The sequence below is a fragment of the Apaloderma vittatum genome, unplaced genomic scaffold, assembly GCF_000703405.1.
Source record: "Apaloderma vittatum isolate BGI_N311 unplaced genomic scaffold, ASM70340v1 scaffold3562, whole genome shotgun sequence".
In the NCBI taxonomy this organism is placed as follows: Eukaryota; Metazoa; Chordata; class Aves; order Trogoniformes; family Trogonidae; genus Apaloderma; species Apaloderma vittatum.
This window is the reverse complement of record NW_009704100.1, coordinates 129,152-153,602: the sequence shown is the minus strand read 5'-3', so window position 1 is coordinate 153,602 and position 24,451 is coordinate 129,152. Positions and strand designations below refer to the sequence as shown.

The 24,451-nt window shown below is 36.9% G+C and overlaps 1 protein-coding gene across 1 annotated transcript in view; it reads right to left on the bottom strand.

The window, feature by feature from the left end:
- The window catches only part of FES (FES proto-oncogene, tyrosine kinase), a 171,933-nt gene that overhangs the window by 30,477 nt on the left and 117,005 nt on the right, over positions 1–24,451 (bottom strand). The window contains exon 16 of the mRNA XM_009864898.1: positions 10,782–10,905. Coding sequence (XP_009863200.1) covers positions 10,782–10,905 — 124 coding nt within the window. The remainder of the gene's footprint in view (positions 1–10,781; positions 10,906–24,451) is intronic.

The following is a 24,451-nucleotide window of genomic DNA, read 5'->3' as shown; positions in this document are numbered from 1 at the left end:
CCACATGGCACAAAATGCATTATGCTTTCTTTAATAAAAAGACAGAGCAGAGAGGAAACTAGGGGATATGGAAGCCCTGAAATCTGAGAAAATCTTTGGCAGAACAAGACAAAGACATCAGTTGGGGTGGGCTGGCAGGGGTAGTCTGAAAAGAATGCTTGTTCTGTTCCCCAGAAGAAAAGATTTTACTCACCAGGGCTGTTAAATTAGCTTCTTTCAGAAGCACAAGCTCTACACTGTTACATTAAGGTCTCAGGCCACATATGAGTTATACATAAACATATGAAACATTCACAGTTCCTTAAAAATACAATACAGAGAGTCAGCTCATCAAAATGAAGAAGTTACCTTCTAATGGTAAACCTAACCTCTAACTGCTAACTGAAAGATGAGATGTATCAAAACAGAAAGCAAAACCAGAACCTATTACACATTTCTAGTTATTTTGAAAATATTTTCAGCTTCTGTTGTATTACAAGTTATTGGTGACATCTATCACCATATATATTTTTATGACAATAGTTCATTGTCAATATGGACATTCAATTTTTTTTAAAATAACTACATCTACAAAATACTTCTGCAATAACATTTTACCTATTTACCTACTACTATCTTTAGTTTACATGACATTTTAAAACGTAATCCTAGGAAAAGTGGCATACTGAAATCTCAGCTGTCTGAAATGACTGGATGTTTTCCCCATTTTACAGTGAACACATGAACAATGATATTCAAGCACAAGCTGAATCAGGAGCACTAGGAAAAGTTTATCATAAAATGAAAATATCAGCCTCAGGGAAACCTTTAACAAATACTTCAACTTAGAAATATAAAGAACATTCCTTGGTTGATCATATTGCACTACCCCCGATACTATACTGCTGAATGCATAGACTGCATTCATTAGATATATCACAAAACCTAAAGGAAATTTCAATTCAGTAAGATGAAATACTATATGCCTTATTAAAAGAAAATTCAATCCTGGAAAGAAAAAGTTAATTTCTCTTTATCTCATAAGGATAAACTTCAGACTGCCATCCCAAACTGAGTAACAGTAGAATCTAATATCCTATACTAAACCGGCCTCTGGGAACTATTAACTATTAATATTAGCTTCAGAACAACCACAGTTACACAACAACTTTGTTTTGCATTTGTATTAATAGATGTCATATAATTTAATATTTAGAAAGTAGAGTAGCAAATGTTAGAGATAACTGGTGCTGGAAATTCCCTACAGTAAACAAATCTTAATAGCAGCTGAAGAAAGTAATGTGTTACTCTAAAAAAAAAACCAACAGAACCAAAATCCCAGAACCTCCAGTTCTATATTAATGTGTCAATCATTAGGTAAATACAATCATATGCATAGTCTACTGATTATTTATGAAACACGGTAACACCAAAATGCCACAATTGAAATATCTATTTCCTACATACCGTGACCACTGACTCCCCTGGTAACAGGAGTGCATCGAGTATAATTCAGGAACATATGAAAGATAGCATGGGCTTATTGACATAACCTGATACGCTGAGATTTAGAGTAAACAAAAATTTATTCAGACAACTCTTATATCATACTCTGACCATTCAAATCCATGCATCTGTTACTCCAATTAGAAGCCTTCTGCAGCTGTGGCAAAGCTAAATCTGAGATAGACAATTTGCTTTTAATAGAGGTTGGGGTGAATTTCAGTAAAGCACACAAAGGGAAATAGACTCAACCTTCACAACAAATACACAGAGTCTGCAAGAAAAAATGTTATTCCTCTCCTTTTTAAAATGTTTTGTTATTCAGCCATGTTGGAATTCAATAGCTTAGGGAAACAGACACTAGATTAGCAGGAAGCTCACTTTTTATTCAGAAGCAGCTCTTCATCATAGTTCACATCGACTCACATTACAACACACTTAAAATTCAATAATCTCTCTAATTTATTATAATTAGCTAAAGTATACAATATTCATAATATTTAACTTAATAGGTTTGGATTCTTACATTTTCCCTCCTTTTTGTTTTTCCTTAGTACTTTCAGATCAGAATTATACAAACCCGTTCAGGAAAAAATAGTTATGTTGCTCAAATAAGACTTCAGACAACCAGAAGCACCAATTCAAAACTGACTCAACTTTAATTGTAAATGCATTTCTCTAGGATCAAACCACATTTATCAATGTGACAGTGGAGAGGACTGTAATCTGCAGGAAAAAAACCTTGCATATCTATCTTTAAAAGTTGAAAACTGGTATTTAGTACTCTAATTTGCTCCTATATGGCAAGCAAAATGAAATACAGCAGTGTTCATCTGTCTCTCCTCCTAGATGAGAGCACTGTGTTAGTCACTTCAGGGTAGGAAATGCCACATTTTGAAGAATATCTAGTGTGAAAACTATGAAAAATAATTTCCTGCTGCATTTGAAAGCACTGACACATTTGTATTGATAAATGTTATGCTCCAGAATGAAATTTTAATAGTCACTGATGAAAAAATGATCTTGTACAGACCAGTTGCCTTGATAGCACCACACCGTTGGAGCGCAGAGACAGGCAAAAGACTCCAGGCGCCTTGCTACAGAATCAGCAGTGTCAGGAAATACCATGGCCTTAAGATGGGTTCAGCGTTCCCTTCTTGCACTAGAAGCAGAGTGCCAAGCTGCAGGAAGCAGTGCCACTGTTCTGGCAACAGCCAAGGCTTCCTTAATTTGCTTAGCAACAGCTAGGGCTCCCAAGAAGCTGCTCTTTAAACTTAAGTTTTCCAGAAAGAGCAGACATATCCTCAGCTACCCACAAATTACTGGGAGAAGGAGGGCTTCTGCAATCTTCCTGTAATCTGGATCATTAGTGCTATGCATTTGTAATGGTTCTTCCATTAGCACCTCTTATGACCAATAGACAAAACTAAAAATAATTAATAACCTGTGTAAAAGCCACAATGCTATAATTACAAAGTAGCTTTATAATCTGATAAAGTCAGCAGAAATAAGCTTATTAGTTAAGATGTAACATAGAAGGTTGTATAAAGTATGTCCATATTAAGAAATAAACGTTCAAAACATGGTACTGTACTGTGTCAATCAAAATGAAAGTGTGACTAAAAATTATTTTATAGATACACAGAATAAATTTTTTTTGCATTTTTTTTAAACACTAATGATATACTACATAAAGTAGCCTACTTTTAACTTTAAATAGAATGGGAGTATTTCTAGTATTCATATGGTTAAAAAACATGTTTTGAAATATCATTTCAAACAGAGACATCACCTTATAAATAAGGTTTGACGTTATGATCATTCATTATATTTATGTGATGTTTCAACTATATTACTGACTAATTCTCCAAAAGACTGAAATAATTCAAGTGTGATTAACTTTTATTAACACAATAGTATAGAAATTTTTATTTGATCGTAAATGACTAAATATTTTCTATGAACGAAAGCTACATAAGTGGAATCTTGTAACATCCCTTAATTTTATACATGCAGCATAATTAGAATCATAAAATGCTAATTAATAATGGCAAATTAATACTTGTACAATAAACCTTAGAATCACAGAATCATAGAACAGTTTCAGTTGGAAGAAACCTTCAAGATCATCGAATCCACCCTCTGTCCTAGCCCTATCAACTCCACTAAACATGTCCCTAAGCACAACATCCACTCGTCTCTTAAACACCTCCAGGGACGGTGACTCAATCACCTCCCTGGGCAGCCTGTTCCACTGGCTGACAACCCTCTCAGTAAAGAAATTCTTCCTAATATTCAACCTGAACTGGGGCAATTTTAGGCCATTTCCCCATGTCATGTCACTCCCCACCAGGCATAACAGACCAGCTCCCTCCTCCCTATAGCCTCCTTTCAGGTAGCTGTAGAAAATGTAAAGGTCTCCCCTCAGTCTCCTCTTCTCCAGGCTAAACAGCCCCAGATGCTTCAGACGTTCTTCATATGACACATGCTCCAAATCCTCTACCAGCTCGGTAGCCCACCTCTGTACCCTCTCCAGCACCTCAATGTCCCTCTTGTAGTGAGGGACCCAAAACTGGACACAGCACTCGAGGTGAGGCCTCACTAAATCCAAGTACAGGGGCATGATCCCCTCCCTGCTCCTGCTGACACCACCATTCCTGATACAGGCCAGGATGCCGTTGGCCTTCTTGGCCACCTGGGCACTCTGCTGGCTCATGTTCATCCGGCTGTCCATCAACACCCCCAGGTCCCTCTCTGCCTGGCAGCTCTCCAGCCACTCCTCCCCAAGCCTGTAGCGCTGCTGGGGGTTGTTGTGGCCCAAGTGCAGGACCCGGCATTCGCCTTATTGAAACTCATGAAGAGTCCATGTAGGTTATAGAAAGGCAAACTTACTCCACTGAAATGTTGTCTTTCTTCATAACTTGTCACCTGAACAGAAGATTACAGAAACTACAGTAAAATAGGAAATGTAGTATTCAGAGAAACACATTGTGCCTAAGGAGAAAAAGCTACTTAAGAACAGAACCAAGGCAGCCAATAATACCCAGCATCAAATTCCTTGAAGCCAGGAAAAAAAGTAGTAGTAGACAAGTATTTAGCTCCTGTCTTGCACTGGATTTAGGTAGAGAAATCAAGCAGGGAGATTATTCCCTCTCCTTAGGAAGGAGACCTGCTCAGTTTTGGCGCTAAACCATCACTCTCCTGCTTCCGTAAGACTTGAATCACTATTGACACACTAAATTGAACAGCACCTACACTAAATTGAATGGGATCACTTTTCATCTTTTCTGGGGTAGCCGAACTATTATCTCAGGAAGAAATGGAAGACTCACAGACAAGGAAAGGCTAACAACTATTTTGCATTGCTTTTAAGGCATTCACGGTTATGATAGTTCTTTCCAATATTCTTTACAACAGCAGTTACCAGACTGAAGAGCAGAAAAAAGTTTGGGGAGCAGAGTAGATCAGATAAATTAGATTAATAAGAGGAAAGCAAGTATTTTCCCAGTAATTTACATGTCATTAAAATAAATGGTACATATCTAATGAAAACTATAGAAATCCTGAATTAACATCCGCAGAGCCAGGATTTCATAACATGAACCTAAATCAGCCACTTTTAATTTAATGTATAGTTTGTAACAGCTAGAAAACTAAGGCAAAAAGAAGCAGTAGTAATGTGACTAAAAATGGAAGAATTGCACCACAGAACATGATCATCACAGAACAGAATCAACCAACAAATCTTCTTTAATTCAGAAACTGGGAGACTTCCAGAACATAAATGCATTGGCTGAAAGGAAAACTTGACTAAGGAATATGGTCTGTATTTTCATACACATATACTGAAGACCTCATTGCTCTCTACAACTACCTGAAGGGATTTGTCTGTTCTCCCTAGTGGAGAGTGATAGGACGAGGGAAAATGGATCCAAATTGTGCCAGGGGAGGTTCAGGTTAGATATTTCAAAGAATTTCTATACTGAAAGAGTTGTCAGCCATTGGAACAGGCTGCCCAGGGAGGGGACTGAGTCACCATCCCTGGAGGTGTTTAAGAGACGGGTGGATGTTGTGCTAAGGGCCATGGTTTAGTAGGTTGATAGGGCTAGCACAAAGGCTGGACTCGATGATCTTCCAGGTCTCTTCCGGCTGGTAGGATTCTATGATTCTATGAAAATAAGTAATTTGAATTGAATAACACCTTTACACTAAATTTTGCGGATACATCATTGGAGGCTACTGCTGGTAACTTTGGTGAAAAACTGACATTAGCAATGTTTATTAATTGAGCAGTTTTAAGATTGTGAATTGTATTCATGGCTCGCTCTCAGTAACGGTTCTTTGAACTTGTTGAATCATGAAATGGTTTGGGTTGGAAGGGACATTAAAGATGACCTAGTTCCAACCCCCTTGCCATGGGCAGGGACATCTTTAACAAGATTAGGTTGCTCAGAGCCCCATCCAACCTAATGTGGAATATTTTCAATGATAGGGCATCTGCAACTTCTCTGGGAAACCTGCTCCAGGGCCTGAAAACACTCACTGCAAAAAAAATTTCTTCCATGTGTTCAACATAAACCTTCCAGGTTAAAACTACTGCCCCTTTTCCTGTTGCTACCTGTCACTACAGATAAAAAATAGTCTCTCTCTGTCTTATAACACCCCTTTCTATATTGAAAGGCCTCAGTGGGGTCTCACTGGAGCCTTCTCTTCTCCAGACTGAACATTCCCTGCTCTCTCAGTCTGTCTTCACAGGATGCAGCTCTCTGATCATTTTTGTGGCCCTCCTCTGGACCTTCTCCAACAGGTCCACATCTTTCTTCCACGTGGAGTCTCATGAGAGCGGAACAGAGGGCCAGAATCACATCCCTCGACCTCCTGGTGACACATCTCTTGATGTAGCCCAGGATATGGTTGGCTTTCTTGGTTCTGACTGTATGTTGATGGCTCATGTCCGATTTTTCATACACCAGGATTCCCAAGTCCTTCTCTGCAGGGTTACGTTCAATCCATTCCACCTCCGCTTGTATTGATACTGGGCATTGCCCCAACCCAAGTGCAGGACCTGGCACTTGGCACTGTTGAACATCATGAGGTTCACATTAAATTATTTTTAAAAATAAACTTGTTTTAAATGTATTTGCAAAAACTCTTAAACAAGGTAAAAATCTACTTCTTAAGTAAAGCAGTGAAACTGTGTGCAGAACACTACCAAGAAGCACAGCAGCTAACTGAAAAAAGCAAAATATCTGTGCTAGTTTCAATTAGATTTCTATATGCATTACTTGTAGATAAAGCTACAACACAATTTTCCACACAGAAATATTTTCAAGACCTAATTTTACCTTTGATTTTGAAAGGCTGTACTATCAAATGATAAAAACAAAGGAAATCCTACAGATAATTGTTTTTCTCAATATTAATTTTTTTTTTCAATTGAGTTATACAATAATTTATTTTCCTTACAAAATGATGGCAGTAAAGAAAGGGGTAAATAAAACATACAATAGGTATGTCCAAGTTCTCTGAATTGTGTAGTTACAGCCTCTCTTCTATACTCCCACAAGACTGGTTTGGAAACTAAATATTAATTATGTACAAATGCATTCACCACATGCAAATCAAATACTGGAAAAGAATGCCACTCATAAATGCTTACTGAATCAAATGAAATGATCACATCTCTATCTTTACCTTGTATTTCTAATTAACAGAAAAATATGGAACTATCTAATCAATAGGATATGGTAAAAATGAAAAGCAAGAGACAATTCTTCAACCTCATGTTATTAAATGGAGATTAAATGACTACATTCTTCTGTATAGGTTCAGCCACTTTTTATTTCTTCCAATAACATCTTTTCATGAAGCTTCTTTTTTCTTTTCTTTCCTTTTAGCCCACTCACTTCTGCTTTTTAAGCAGAACAGAGAGAGCAAAGAACAAGTGATATCTGGACCCTAGAGGAGATGAAAACGGGGAACAAATGATTCCTCACATGAATTAAGCATTCTAAGTCTGACAAGTTTATATTTGCACCTGCTGAAACACCTCAGCAAACACAAAACCAGAAAACAAAGAGCAGAGTAGTTGTTGCACTGGCCCCACTAACTGAAAGGCTAAGTAAAACTATGACTCAGACAGCAACTTTAGAATGTCAGTATAGGTTTAGGTAGAATTTTAAACCACACTTGCTAAGTACAGCTAATGAAGCTACAATTAAAATGAGGCATGAAAAATAATTTTAATAAACTGCTAAATAGACTTTACTTTCACATTAACAGCAAGTCAAATGCACATGGTACTAAATCAAGGTAACATAACCCTACCAGGAAATATCTGAGGACTCTGAAAAAAGTGTTTAAAACAACAAATAGAATACTGCAAAAAACCAATAGCTTGAAGTACAGCAATTTTGGTGTGCTGCAACCTACATAACAGAAACCATTTCTAATTGTATGTTTCTGAACCTTCTTAAGTAATAGTAATTAAAGCCCATGGACTTTTAAACAAAATAAAACAGTTGCTTAATCCATTTTCTCTCTAGTTAGATTTTTGCCTTTTTTTTTACATGAGAACCACTTTCAGCTGATGAAGTTTCTCACAAATAAGTTCATTGCTATTAAAAAAAAATAGTATTCTTTTTGCAGAGCTAAATCTTCTTTCCATTATGAATTAAATTGTTCCATTCTAATCTACATGCTCTCAACATTAAATTGATCCATGACTGATTTGTCTTACATGACCTATAAAGACGGAAACAAGGAATCCCAAATTCCTTGTGCAGACCATGCACTGGATAGTTCTGACTTTTCCCTGATAGCCTGACATTCATTCCCTTGTTTAAACTATTCGCAGCACAGCATCAAGAGTGTTGCTCCTGCTAGTTCAAAGTAACCGGCAAGCAGCAGATGCTCTGTGCTTCTGTGGCAGACAGGGTTTCTAGACAAATCTGCAGCCTTTCCCAGGGTGCCCAGAAATCCTGAATAAATCCTCAAACAGGTAACAGACCTAGAAAAAACTTTTGTATGCTAATCCTACTAAAATGCAGTTTAGCCTGCTGGCAAAATACATCTTAAAACTTCATGAGTGACTTTCCTAGAGTAAGCATTTGACAGTTGACCTGTATGAGTAACTCAAAAGACTCTCACCCAGAAGCACCTCTATCATTACCCATAAAATCACTAAACTTGGTTAGTTGTTGTCCCGATTCAGAAACTTTCATTATGTTTACCCATCAAATTCAGAAGAAATAGCTCATAAATATAATAAGCATGTATTACAGATAACTGTATAAGACCAAAGACCAAGATTGAATGTCCCAGAAAATTAAATTTCTAAAGCAATACTGAAAATGCATAGTTTGGTTGATTAACCTGTGCGTTTCATATGAGTAGGTAGTTTTCCTGAAGATGCTGTTTGCTTGCTTGGCTGCATCTTAAATCCATAGTTTTCTAAAGGATAGGCTTATTAAACAAATCGTTTCTGCCTTTAATTAAGGTGGCTAGTTTCTCTCACAACCTCCAGTGACAATATGTGGCCATAATAAACAAATTTTGTGAAGATTTTGAAAGTTGAGAAGTAAAAAGGGAGAAAAGAACTTTTTGCTTACTTGCATCATAATATGTGTAACCCAGGCTGTGTACACTGGCAAATCTATGGCACTAACAAAATAGACTAGATTACAGCTTTTTTTCCTGACTTGAGATCTGTACAACACATTTGTATTCAGCTTTCTCACTGGAAACAATGAAACAATGGAATCTTCACATGGTAAGACATTGCTACATAGATTTTCTCTCTGAAATATATTCTCTGAATCACTGTCAGCTTTGTCCACACACTGTTAACTGCTCATCACCAGTGCATTTTTCCGAGGTACGCTGAAGCCAAATTGTCATCTATAGTAGTTAGAATAGTGTTAATCCACATAGATGAGGAGGGATAACCTTTTTTCAGAGTTTTAAAAAATTAAAAAATAAAAAGAGTGGTGTGGGGATATAGCGCTTCCCCAAAAATAATTATCTGAAATTGGTTCTATTTTGCAGGCTTCACTCCTATTATTTAATAAATGAATACTGTAGTCTTTTTCAGTAATTGCAATTATCAAATAAGACATCAGACAAGATAGTTCTAACCCATTTTAGTTATTCAGCTATTACTTTTCCCTCTGGTTTTACATAGGCATTTCTGATTTAAGATTGATCTGACAGTTACAGCAATTATTCATCACTAGATCATTTACGATGCTAGAGTAAATCACTAATGTTACCAGTTTTGATTTTTTTTCTGTTATTTTCTTGGCACGCAGAGCTAAGCTGAAACACATTCTACCGTGACAGAATGCTGTGAACTCTAGCTTACCTTTGTTGGAACAATGTTCTTAAATCTACTTCTTGACCTGCAGGGTTGCAACTGAACAATTTGCTGTTGATAAAAATCTAAGACAAATGCCACTCAGATCTCAAATAACAGCATTCACCAGAACAGTGCTAAACATAAAACAGGTTGATTATCTACGTAATGTGCCACACGGTTCACCTACAAATGTTCTACTACACAAAGCAGAAGTCATCAATATTACAAATGAAAATTTGTTCTTTATAATTGTTTCAAAAGTGGATTATCATAACGTTTATGTCTCGTATTTCAGCCAGGTCACTGTAGCATATTATATACTGTGATATTCTGAGAGAAAAATCTATGGAAATTAAGTACATTCCGTTTCATACAAACTGAATATAAGTAGCAGCACTAGAGTGTCAGAAACGAGAAGAAACAACAAAAGAAAAGGGTGGGAGCAGGAATAAAGTACCCCAAGAGTATAATTGCTGATAGTATTCCAGTCCAGGCAATTAATTTTTTAACATACAGAACTCTATTTTTTTCCCTTTATTATCTGAGAAACCAGTGGATTTTTGTGAAACACACTTCAAACAACTTTACTTCTTTGTCGGCCATGAAATCATCTACATTTCAGACAGGATATAAGCCTCACAGATTGCTTTTTGCTGTGATTCATTGTCACCATGGGAATTATGCCCCTTATAATGCAAATTATTATGGTGAAAAATCATTAACTTCTATTAATAGCAATAAACTATACAGATCAGGTAATGTAGTACTTATCTTTACCAAAACAAACAGAGGAGTTTTGAATTAGACAAGCAATAATAACATCTTCTCAGAAAGTGTGTAATCTTTGATTTTTTAAATTGTAGTTATCACTTCAGTTGATAATAAACAGCTAGCATTTTCAATGATTGTTATTACAATAGTGAGAAGAAAGTATCTTTCTTACCTATGTATGCAATTTTTAGATTCGAGATATGCCATACCAGAAGCAGCGTCCAATGAAAATTTCACCAATTGTTTGGTTTTTAGCTCATCCTTCATTTTTCTTAGAAAGGACAGGAAATCACCTCCTAGAAATACAGACAGATAAACTATGAGATGCAACAGATAGGATACATTTATCTCTCATTAGGGGTGTGAGACAAAACAAAATGCAAGCCCAAGAGAAAGGAAGGTGCTCATCTTTCAAAATGCAGTTTCCGTAACTTCCCTTAAACACTAGCTGCTTAAAAGTGACAAGCGCAAAGCATGCTTTTGATATACCCAAAATGTTCACCAATGTACATTAAATACAGATTTATACGAACGTTGTCGCCAAAACCAATTGATAATTTGACTCCTTTAGTCACAAAACACTTGCTGTAGGGATTTATAAAAGTTGGGAATAGAAAGGTTAGGTCCTATTAGTTATATGAGGGTAATTAATTCTTAACTGATCGTTTGCAGTGGTGTTTCTCAAACTGTACAATGATGTGTTCGAAGGGGTAACAAAGTGTTTCATTTCTGTTGAACTGTGGATTTGCCACTTTCAACTACAGGCAGACAAATATTGCTGCGACTTCACAGTCTTCTGCCTTGGAGAAACAAATCGTCCTCTAGTCTGAGGAGCTGAAGGGGTCAGCATAGAGGATTTCCAAAAGGGAATTTGTGTTTGCAAAAAATGTTTCTGAAAAATTGATTGCGGACAAAGATGAGCAGGAAAGATATTGTACAAACACTGCAATGCCATGTTCTGATTGAGCAACTGTATTTAAGATTTTTTTTTTCCTAAAATGTATTTTATTATTCCAGGCAAAGATAAAAAATCACAGTGGAACATTCCACATCAGACTATTTATTTGACAGTGTGAAGTCAGCCATTGCTCCAGTCTTTGTTTCTTCTCACTTTGCACTGAATTGGCTAAAGCAACTCTTTCTTGAAAAAAATGTGCTGCTACACAATGTTATATAAAGGTTTTCTTAGCAATGTGAAAAGACAGTATGTATTATAAGTTTCATATGTGATTTTCCTAGGAGGCCATTTGTATTTATATTTCAGACTGTAAGAAATAAAATAAGAGACCATTAAAGAAAAAAGTCTGCTGATATAAAGTGTAACTCCATTGCCCTTCAAATATAAAGTTGGAGTTAATTGTAAAACGGATTAGCACCTTAACTGCTAATCATTTGGCTTATTCATTTTGCCTGTGATCAGTTTTCTGGATACAATGGCTTTATAGGCTGTCCCTTAATGAAAAACTCCCAGAAAATAAACACCAGATAAACTACAGATAACACCCACTGTTTCCATTGTGCTCGATTCCTTTTGAAACACAGAAATGCCACAGCAAATCCAGAAAACACTGTATTTTCACAGAATCATGTAACAGCTGAGGTGAGTGGGGACCTCTGGACATCAACTGGTCTAACCCCCTGTTCAAGCAGCGTCACCTTGAACCGGTATCCAGGACCATGTCCAGATGGTTTTTTAATACCTGCAAAGAGGAAGACTGTACCACCTTTCTGGGCAACCTGTGCCAGCACTTGGTCACCTCACAGTGAAAAATATTTCCTGAGATTCAGGAGGAATCTCTTATTTTTCAGGCTGTGCCCACTGCCTCTGGTCCTGCCAGTGGAAAACACTGACATTAGCCTGGCTCCAGCCCCTCTGCATCCTCCCTCCATGTGTTTACATAAATTGGTGAGATCTCCCTGAGCCTTCTCTTCTCCAGGCTGAACAGTCTCACAGGAGAGATGTCCTAGTACCTTTATAACCTTTGTGGCCCTTAGAAGAACTCTCCAGTACGTCCAAATCTGTTTTACACTGGGGAGCATAGAACAGGAGCCAGAACTCCAGGTGTGTCCTTACTGCTGAGTAAAGGGGAAAGATTACCTCCCTTAGTCTACTGGCAACACTTCTTTTAATGCAGCCCCGGATACCATTCACCTTCTCTGCAGCAAGGACACATTGCTCATGCACGTTCAACCCCTGGTGTCCACAAGAATCCCAGGGTGGTTTTTTGCCAGGCTGCTTTCCAGCTGGGAATCCCCCAGCATGTGCTGGTGCCTGGGTTTTTTCCTCCCTGGGTGCAGGACTTTGCAATTCCCCTGGCGGAACTGCCTGAGGTTCCTGTCAGCCCGTTTCTCCAGCCTGTCCAGGTCTCTCTGGATGGCAGCACGACCCTCTGATGTATTGGCACCTCCTCCCCATTTGGCATCACCTGCAAACTTGCTGATGGTGCACTTTGCCCCATCATCCAGATCACTAACGAGAATGTTCAACAGGAGTGGACCCAGTACTGACCCCTGGGGTACATCGCCAGTTGCGGGCCTCCCATTTTGTTAATACTGTGATTTTAGTTAAACAGATGAATAAAATTATCTGATATATTATTTCTTCTGTGACAAACTTCTGGCAATTTTTAATAGAATTATTCTGGTTACAGCAGTCAGTTAACAATAGTTTTTAAGAAATTCACCCCTCAAACAAGCTGATGAAGATAATATTGTTTATACACTGAGAACTAACTGCACTGTACACAGGCATCATATTTTAATTAGGAAGTATGATTATATGTCTTTACGAATGTGAAAGTCTTAAATTCTTGATAAATTGTGGCATTACTTGCACGAGAACAGTAAACCAAGGAAGCTTACAGAAATAAGAAAACTAAACATATAAGAACATCCTAACAAAATCTACCGTAAATCAACAAGTGTTCCAGTATTGAAGACTGAGATTCTTCTAACAACTTACTGCAGAGAGCACTGAAAAGACAGATAAGCTCCATTTGATGTACTAAAGAAAAAAAGATGCCTTCTCACACAACCACAGTAAAAACAAAGGAACAAGTCCTAAGTAAGAAAGACCTATTAATAAAAGGTGTTACAATAACATTACCATAAGTCTAAATTCAGATTTGTCACAATTTGATTAAATACTTCGTACAAATGAGCTACTGCTCTCTGCAATTAACAGTAAAAAATCTTTTCAAATAACACGTTACTAAAGGTAACAAGGCAACAAAAGCAAAACTAACCATATTATTTAAAAACCCCCTAGAAATAATACATGGTATAAATTTGTTCCTAATATGCTCAGGCAATCATATTAAGATCCTAATTTTCATCGGTTCACTTCTGAACAGTATTAAAAGTTCCTCAGTTCTTTACATAAGAATATGCCAAACTTGCAGAGCACAAGTCTGTATCTTCCCAGTACAACCAGACCACCAGGAAGTGATTTAGACTTGTTAATTTCCAGTGTTTGCCATGTACTGTATGAAATTCTAGAGTTTTGAGCAAAAAGAGCACAGTATACCTCGACATGTAAATTGTGCATGTTATGCCTATCACTAAAACACAGTTTTAATAAAATCACTTTAATCTGTCTGATAGTGTCAATAATGAAAGAAGTCAGCAGTTCTCTTTTCTTGTATCTGTCCTTGTAGAGAGATAACAAAAATGTCTTTTAAATACTCTGCACAATATTGATTTGAAAGCACTGTTAGTTGCAGACAAAATAAAAGACATCTCATTCTATACAAGGTATGTCATTTTAGGTTAAAACTGATTACCTCATCAAGAGGTTAAGTGTCTGTCCTTTAACTAACAGAATTACTCCTATTAGTAAATTCTGACTTTTACGTTCCAGCTATTTGCCTTCACAGGAAAGCATCCACATGAATACCTTCAAAGCTGAGTTGAACCCCTTCAGCATAGAGCTATAGCTACATAATATTTTCATGTGCTTCTTAAAACAAGTTTAAATATAAAAAGTCATAGTTCATTATTTGAAGCACATAGCATCAGAGCATTATCTGCAATATAACAGCGGTTGAAAAGAATGAAATAAACAGATCAATTAGACTATGAAACAACTGGAACAAAACCAGATGACTACATAATAGTAAGTAATGCTTTCTCTTATATCTGGAATTTCCATTGTATTCTATACAGCTGCCTGTTTTTCCAGTTAACGGCACACAACACTGTCAGGAAATGAGGTTTGCTCCAGCCACTCTAAGTACTACAGAAATAATTAGACCATTATAATATTATCACCAAGCAGAAATCGACTGCCTGTTTTGAGTTTACAGAAGGATAAATAACAGTACTGGAGTGTCTGCCTCACACGATAGAATTATTTTATTAAGTAGATGACAAAACACTGTACATAAGGAGAAGCTCCATGAGAGCAGCGTGCTATTACCTGGATTCCTGGAAACAGCCCTTCATGTATTTCACTGTGAATGTGAACTATTTCTCATTATATCTAGAAATTTTAAGAGAGTGAAAATACCACCAGTCAGCATCTCCTAATGCTGGTCATACTTTATAGCATTAACTTTATGCTGTACATTAAGTGGTATATTATGGCAATATTATCAGTTCACTTAATGGCATACACAAAAATAAGCTAATGTTTCACAAGAGTAAAAGAAAGCCATACTGTCTATGATCTATGAAAAATTAATACACAAGAAAAGGCAATGAAATATATGAATTTACGTAACAGCTAATTATGGCAATTCATATTTCAGTGCTCTCCTGAGCCGGTGCCCAAAATGGTACCTAGTTCCTTGTTCTAGGCATTCTTGACTTTATTCTGATAACTAGTATTTACACTGAATATAATCAAAATATAGTTCTGAAATTATGGTGGGAAATCTCCCACTTATTGAAAACTACATACATAGACAAAGAGTATTTATATACTATATCTCACTATATTATCATATCATTTAAATGTTATAAATAACAATTATACAATGTTTCGTACTTGTATGAATTATAGCAATTATTAAGAATGGTACGGCATCATATTATTCTTTACATATAAGTTATAATGAAGGGGGTAAATGTCCTTTATTAAAAAGCCTCATTAAGTAGCCTTTTGTTTTAAGAGTCCACTTATTTCTTCTTGCATTTATACACACATTAATCATATGGATGCAGCATGCTTCTGGCCATAACACTTAATGATCACCTAACACATGATTCAATAATTGTAATTGTTTTATAAGCTATTATAATACTACTGAAATGACCCTTATCTGCACCTGCGGGTATTAATAGATTTGAAGATTCCTGTGGTCAGTCTTTAGACTAACAAAGAAATTTAAGTTTCTTTATTACCCAGTATCTTAACCCCATATATATTACCAACAAAACCCCAAACACAGCTACTTAAAACTATGAATTTAGAAGAGTAAACACGCATCTACAGCAATTCTACAAGTTTGGATTTTAAGGAAGTAAGCAGCTATTTGACAAACCATTAAAAATGTAAGGGTTTAGAGATGCTGAAGCAACCACTTTCCTTAAAATAATGTACCTTTACTTTTCAACTAATGGATCATTTGTGTGTAATGCAGTGTTCTAATTTTTTTTAAAATTTTACATAAGTAATAACAGAAACTAAATAAACCAGACAGAGTAATACTGACAGAGTAATACTGCAAAATCCAGTTAAAACTTCAGTTTTTCATGTTAAGCAAAGCAAATACAAGTTGCTATAATCACGGAATGTTTTGCCATAGTAATAGTAACAATGGTAGTAATGAAGTATCAGGGGAAATACACATATGTGAAAACAAAAGATGAAAGAAAAAACCCAAGAATTAAAAGAATGGTGTGCACTGAGAGGACATGATTAGCAGCAACAAACATGTAAACACAGAGAAGGTGTTTGCAGCAAGACTGAAGTGCAGATGACCTTTTAGCAGAAGGCCTGCGATGAGATCACAGTGAAGATGACTCACTAGTACAAAGTAACTACACTACAATAAAATGAGGATAAGGTGAAGGCTACAACATATTATATGTGCTATTTCACTTCCTTTTAACAGGAGGCCAGATTACGTACATATACCATTCAAAATGAATCAAATATTGACAATGGTCAGCAACTTTGCCTTAGAGTTAAGGTGGATCAGGTAAGTTTGAGTGTGAAGCCAGTGATCCTAACACATTGACAAATTATTCCCAAATGGCATAAAAACCGATTCCCAACCAAATCCATCATCATCTGCCAAGAAGAAACCATAAATCACAGTAAGACATCAGAAGCCAGCATCTCTTGCCCTCTGTGCTGCACAAAATAATTCTGACCAGACTACTTCAGCTTTATGTTTTGGTACTGTGGCTATGAGGATATAGGACTATGAGTGCATAGATGAAACCTACTTAAGAAATTAAGTAAAAGGAAAAATTATCTTCCGCCAGGAAGTCTTTCATTCAGTTTTGTTTCATTAATTCCTGTAATTGGATTATGCCTAAAACCCAATAATCACTAGCCTTGAAGAGAACTTGAAACTAGAAAGTTGTGACAGCCCACCTAAAATAGAAGATATATGATGGAGTTTTTTTAATCTCAAGAAAAACAATGAACACTTTTTAAATACAGAAATGTTAAATAAGTATTTTAATTAAAAGTTGTTCTAGGTAAAGTAAAAATAATGTGAAGGAATACCAATAAATAAAATTAAAGAAATAAGATGCACACAGATCTTCTAATTTCACCAACCTGTTGACTAATTTTTGCAAAATCTTGACACAAAATATATTATAATCAAGGCTTAAAATACTGGAAAAGATAAAAAATAAAGTCTAGTCTCAAATTTACAATAAGAGAAGACTGTATAGTGGGCCTTTGGCCTTGTTTTATCAAACAGAAAGGCTCTGAGCTGAAAGGAATTTTTACTCACCACCACCTACACCCCAATAAAGGAATTTGACTATTCCCTCCTTTCTTTTAATATCCTCACAGCTGGAAACTATGTAAAAAATAGGAAGGCAGAGGAGAGTGAATGTGCAAGATTAAGAAAAAGGGAAGGGTGGAAGAAATGGAGTTTGTATGTTGCATGTGCCTGTGTACTAGAAGAGGGCTGGGAGGGGAGATGGTTAAGTTGGACATAAATATGGAGAGAGGAATCAGCAGGAGGGTGTCTGGTTCATAGTGTGATGTGCCCAACAAGAGAGGAAAAGAGATGTCAGAGGCAGAAGTGTGGCACGCTGCCGAGAAGTAGAGAGAGAGAAAAATGGAAGCTGGAAGCTTCGCAGAGGGGAAAGGATAACATGAGAGAGAAACAAAAACTACAGAAACAGACAGGTGTCTTGTGTAGGGCAGACAGAATGTGGCTTTAGCAACAACCAGGTATTGAGTCAGATAACTTATTTCACTAAAGAAGAGAATTCAACAGAAAACAAAGCCAGATCTCACCGTTAAAAAATTGCACCATACCTCTAATTTGAAATTGTCTAGAATTTGACCGACTTTTTTTGTTGTTATTGCATTGATTTTTGACAGCACACAGTAAAGATTCAGGATGTGACTGCAAGATAGGACACAGATCTAAAATTTGCTGGCAAAATCCAGCTACTGAAGATGCACAATACAACCAATGACGCAGGTCATGCAAAACTTTATTAAAGTTTTAAGGGATCTCTAAAGAGAAGCAATTGGAAAAAACCCTGTGTGATCTTTATGAAGATCTTCCTGCCTCCAGAAACACGAAATAGAACAAATCCATCATATAAAGTAGGAAACACAGCAGATGAATCACGTAATGTGAAACCATAAGTTAACAGTTTTTCAGCATCTATCAGCATTCCAGATCTGTGTATGAAATCAGCTGCACCTCAGAAAGAGCAAGGCTAACCTTAGGTTCAGGTAAGGCACATCATACATATACTTCAGCTACTCTTAGTGTCAGCTCTCCTTTATTCACTATGATAATTCATTTTGCAGAAAAGCTCAGACAATACAGATATTGTCCATCTTAACAATTAACAAATTACACATACCTTAGTCTCAGCACTGAGACTCTTGGCTATAAATGGGCTTGTTGGCTTCAATGCAACTAACAGCAGAAATACATGGAGTTGTCTTTGATTTGGTGCTATAACCTAAAGTATCACTACATACCGAAAACCACAGTAGCCACATAAAAGTCAGTTAAGATTTAGTAGGTTATACCAGTTCTACCTTAGCACCAGTGATAGCGGATCAGGCAGAATACTGGGCTTTCTTGGCAAATGCTCCTGACCTAACATGCCCTGTGCAAGTAAAAAGTGCTGTAACATACAGAAGGTAGCAATGGAGTCACCTAAATTTCAGATGAGATGGACTAAGTTAAGCTCAACCAAAGCAAACTGCAGGTAAAACAGTGTGAACAGGGTGCAGAGGTAAGCCCAGAACTTGGGTTAATAATGGCTTATCAGATCCTGTTACAGTCACTACTGAAAAGGGCTATGGTCTTTCTTAACATGCTTGGGAGCTAGTGTAGCTGAAATCAAGCAGTGATGCACTGGAGCTAATAAAAACTGTCACCTCTGGATTGTTTCTGCATCAAAGTTCATAGGCAATTTGCATCCCAAATGATGCAGTACAAATCTGAACAGGCTACCTTATTCATTTGCAGTGATGGATGTTACGACCTTGGTGAACTCCACCTTGAAAGCTAACAACATATATCTAGATATAAGCTGAAGATACATACTTGAAATCCAGTTCAGACAACCCTCCCATATTACTAGATTACTGGATGTTTTCATAGCTGTTTAGACATAAAAGCATATCTCAACCTGTCTCAAGCTGAAAGTGTTCAACAAATTTGCTGTAACGTATGTCACCATGAGCCTAAAAAAATTAGTGAACATAAACTCCATGTCCAGGTAAATAGAAGATTACTTTTTTTGCAACCACATATTCACTATCAAATAAGAATTGTATAGTGATATCAGGAATGTACACTAGTATTCCAGAGAAACATCTACGAGGCATTTAGCATTAGAGTGAAAAATATCCAGAAATGCCCACTGGGGAAGGTGTGTGGGAATCACACTCAGAGCAAATTACTAATAGAATAGCCTAAATAAGGCCTACAGCCACAGAATTGATTTGGAGATGAGAACTCCTGGAACACTGTTCAGAACTGGATGAGGTAAGGACTTGCTAGAGAAAAGAGACCTAGTTTTCATAATACTGTAATAGCTAATATACTCACAGTATTATCCTATCCTAATATATATGCTAGAGGGAGCTAAATCAAGGCTCATCAGATACCAGGTTCTTGAATTGCCTATTTCTGAATGCCTGACTTAGCAAAAAGAAAATTGTTTCAAAATATTTATGTGGATGTAATTTTAAGTATGTTCATTATAAAAATCTTTAAATATATGGAAACTTGAAACAGAATGCAGGCTATCAGCAAATGACTAAACAGTTCAAGAGCAAAAAGGAGTAGGTCACAGAGAATTTGCCTACAAGCTTCTTTCTACCACCCAGAATCAACTGTTCTAACATATAAGGGCAAAAAGGCTCGTGAAGGGTCTGAACACAAGTCTTACGAGGAGTGGCTGAAGGAACGGAGGCTGCTTAACCTGCAGAAAAGGAGACTGAGGGGGAGACCTTATCGCCCTCTACAGCTACCTGAAAGAGGACGGCCGAGAGGGGAGGGCTCAGCCTTTTCTTGCTAGTAGCAAGTAACAGGACTAGAGGAAATGGCCACAAGTTGTGCCAGGGGAGGTTTAAGCTGGATATTAGGAAGAGGTTCTTCACTGAAAGGGTCACTGGGCACCGGAACAGGCTGCCCAGGGCAGTGGTGGATTCACCAACCCTGGAGGTACTTAAACATGTTGATCTGGTGCTTAGAGACATGGTTTAGTGGTGACCTGGAATTACTAGGTAAATGGTTGGACTCCATGATCTTAAGGGTCTCTTCCAAACAAAGAGATTCTGCGATTCTGTGATAAAGATGTTCCCATCCACTGTCAATTACACAAATCCTTCCAGAGAGTGCTGCTACAGGTGTGATGACAGTGCTTATCTTGACAACCTGTGGAGACTTTTTGCTGGAGCTATAAAGGGATCTTTGGAGGTTCTACAGGACAAACTGTGGAAAAAGTTGCATCAAGTTGCACAATTGCACCACAGGATTACACATCTAACTTCAAAATGCCCAACTTTAGAACACATAGTTCATGAACATGCAGAGTTCCTACCTCTAAATTAAATTCTCCTTTCAGGGCAGGCTAAAATTCAAGTAAATTGAAATAAATACAAAGAAGGAGAAGAAAGAATTTTGTGCCTTGGGACTGCTTTCTGCATATTCTAGATTACATCTGATTTTGATTCATTTGTCCCCTAAAATTAGGAAAAGAAAAAACACTCAAGAGTTTAAAGGGACTCCTGAAATTTCTTTTTGATTACATGGGAGATTGCATGATAAATAAAGAGTAGATGAAAGCACAGTTAAGTGATCCTGAGTGTTTCAGTGAATTAAAATCCCTTATTCTCAAAGCAGAAATACCGTAAGACCCATGATCACTAAGGCAGATATTGGGATCAGGAAGATAATGGCGAGGAAGGGTAAAAGGGAAGGACATTCTAGTTTCTTCTTTTCCTGTCTACTTCCATGAAAAGATGCTGAGTTCACTCTGAAAGGAGAAAAGAACAGGAAGCAGGATTTGTCAACTCCTTCATCATTTCCCTGACAATCTTCTCTGTACACCACCAAAACGTAACCTCTATTTGTCTCAGGGTGTCAGTCTGGACTCTGGGAAGCTTTGCCATAATGTTAGTGGTGTTCCAGACAGTGTCTCTAATTTGCTAAAAATGAGTTGTTATGAAAACTCCTTATGTCCTATGTGGTCTTAAAAGACATTGGCAAATTGTTCTCCTCTTGTTCTGAATATCAAACCAGCTCCTCATAATTATTTCCCTTCCTTCAGTTTTAAGGTCAACAATGCAGGACAAAGTACAAAAAAATCACCAGGAAAAAAGGCATAGAGCAAAGAAAAATGAATAAATTAACCTGGAAAATATGAGTAAAATGCTCAAATTTTTAGACTGCTGTGGCATCAGAGAAAAATTACATGCTTATACAGTACTATAAGCCATGCTTTTGTACAAAGTTTTGCTGTTCCTAGTTTTGGAAACCACCCCCTGATAAAGGCTTCTATTAGAAAATTCCTGTGGTGAAGGCTACAGACTGCATTCACAGTTTCAAACACACAGCAACCTCACTGAGCAATTTTGAGACTATTATCCTACCTTTACCACATTATTCTTTAGTCTGGTTAGTGAAGTCCATATGACAATATAAACTCATGGCACTATACTAACATCAAGAGTTTCGCAAACCTCAACATGCAGAGTTTCTTTTCCTGAAATTCATTGCATTTCACTGAATACTAAATAAATGTATTGAAACAGATTACAAAAAAATACTGTATTGACATATTAAATAATACAGTATTCGTATTTTTAGATCCAAAGATATCAGAAAAAAAAACCTTGATCAAACACCATCTTTGCAACAAACCTTATAAAATCATCTTAGCCAACATTTCATTATATAGTAGTAAGAAAAAAAGGAAGACTATGACAAAGAAAATAACTTTTAGCAACCTACATCAACTTGAGAGTTGCACTCTGCTTTTGCTGGAGCTGATCACAATAATTCTACTCCTTCAACGCAGAATTTAAAATTCACTGCATGATACAGCAATTACCGTAAGATTTATTTCACTGTATTGTAAAATAAAACATTGCATTTTTGACTTGGACGTCTCATTAGTTATGTGCTAAGACAGCATTTGAAATCTCCTCTTAGACAGTAAAGACAGAATAAGAAACTGGCAGTCAAACACTTTTTATCTGCTCAGTAGCGTCACTGGAGTCAGAACCAGTAGGAAGATTTTACCCACTGAATTATCTTGAGGTATTGCTGCAAGATAAAGCTTGAGGTCATAACAGCGTACAATTATAATGCAGTCCTCCACTGGATGCATCCTCCTTACTGGGCACATGCTGTACACATGATCAGCAAATGCTCCACAAAGCAGACAGTGTGGCTCACTGTGCAGATTACATCGATTCTGGATCTCACATTATGTGCTTTCTGGCTCAAGACATCACACTGTGTGCCCAGGAAGCTGAGATTACTTGTGTCTCTGTATCTACAATCCAGCACAACTGGCACACCTGACACATGTGTACGTGACATGCACATACATGTTTGTTCAGGCTCAACCTAAATTAAGAGTCATGATAGAGTATGAAGAGTAGAAGCTAGCAAGCACACCAAAACAGAAATAGAAGTCCAATTTCTATCAGAAACACAAAACATATGCAGAAAATCAGCATATAAATGCATGGCTCTTGCGGTCCTCAAATTTTCTATCTCTTTAACAACTTAATACTTTTAAACTAGTAACTACAGTTGTCATAAAGAAAGAATCATAAATACCAAACAAGAAGAGAAAATCCCTATGTCTTCATTAACAAAATGTTGTGACACAAAGATAATTTCCAAACAGAGTTTTTTCATTTCTTAGTATACTAAAAAAAAAAAAATCACAAAAAAACCTCCCTGCCAATGCCACTGCAAAATTCTGGTTAATTTTAATTACGAGGTTGATGGGAAGCCACACAACAACTTCAGAATTGGGCTCTTGTAAGGATCTGGGCAGTAGTTCTTTTTAGTTAATGTTTTAGTTAATGTTTCTTGCAAATTGATTATTTGCAAGAATACTTTAAAGGTTACTACAAATTTATCCATTATGCAACCACAAATCAACATTTTGAAAACATCTGCCTTGCTAAATTGCTTTTTCACAGCAGCTAGCTAGCATAACTTATGCCTGTAAATCAGATTTTTCTGTTAACTTGCAAATGTTTCTAAGAAAAAAATAAGGACTCATTGAGTCAATTTCAATGGCTATCTCAGAAATTTTGGAAAGGGAAGGGAGGAGGGAGAGAACAATTTTCTTGGGATTTCAAAAATCATTGATTTTATTCTTTAGTAACTCTCATTGTATATTCCTGAAAGGCAGCTTTACATCATATTTCTTCTAAACATGTAACTTTCCATGTATATATGAAGGACATTGTCACTGCTACATGCATTTTAGCATGTTCCTGTCCTTCCCACCTGTAGCGGTTCCTGCAGAAAGAACTGCAGGACACGACTGAAAAGAGACCTGGCCTTAAACAACTCAGCCAATGGCAAGGGGATAAGATGTATTTTTCCACATATAACTCTGCTAAAAAGAACTTATATAAGATACATACACATTAACTTAAGCTGTTTCTCTCATTTCTTGGCAGGTGGTGGACTGTAAAAAAAATAACTAAGTCTTTCTGTATTGGAGTAATCTATGAGGGATTTTCACTAACAGCAAGCTAGTGAACAGTAAGCACATGACAATTCTTTTTCATTAACACACGTAATTTCTTATCTACCTTTTCACTCTGGCTATTATTCGTAACACGCTCTGCTACCTTATTTATCATCTCAGTTAATCCTTGCTCTTTCTTGATATTTCTTTATTGGTGTGGTCTTTACTTCAGGATACAAGCCACATGTTAACACACACGCAGGGAGAAAAGGGATCTAGCTACAAAGGATAATTGCCTTTGACAACTTGCTTTCTTTTCTCTCATCTGTTGGCAACACCTGGGTCATTTCTGCATGTAACAGTGGATGCACAGATGCTTAAATATGCACCTGCCACCTTCTCTATTGTTTTCACTGACAACTTTATCCAGAAGCAAAGTTTTTAATCCTATTCACATTCGCAAAAAGGAAAGAGATTTCTCTGCAGAGACAGTTTATGACAGAACCACCA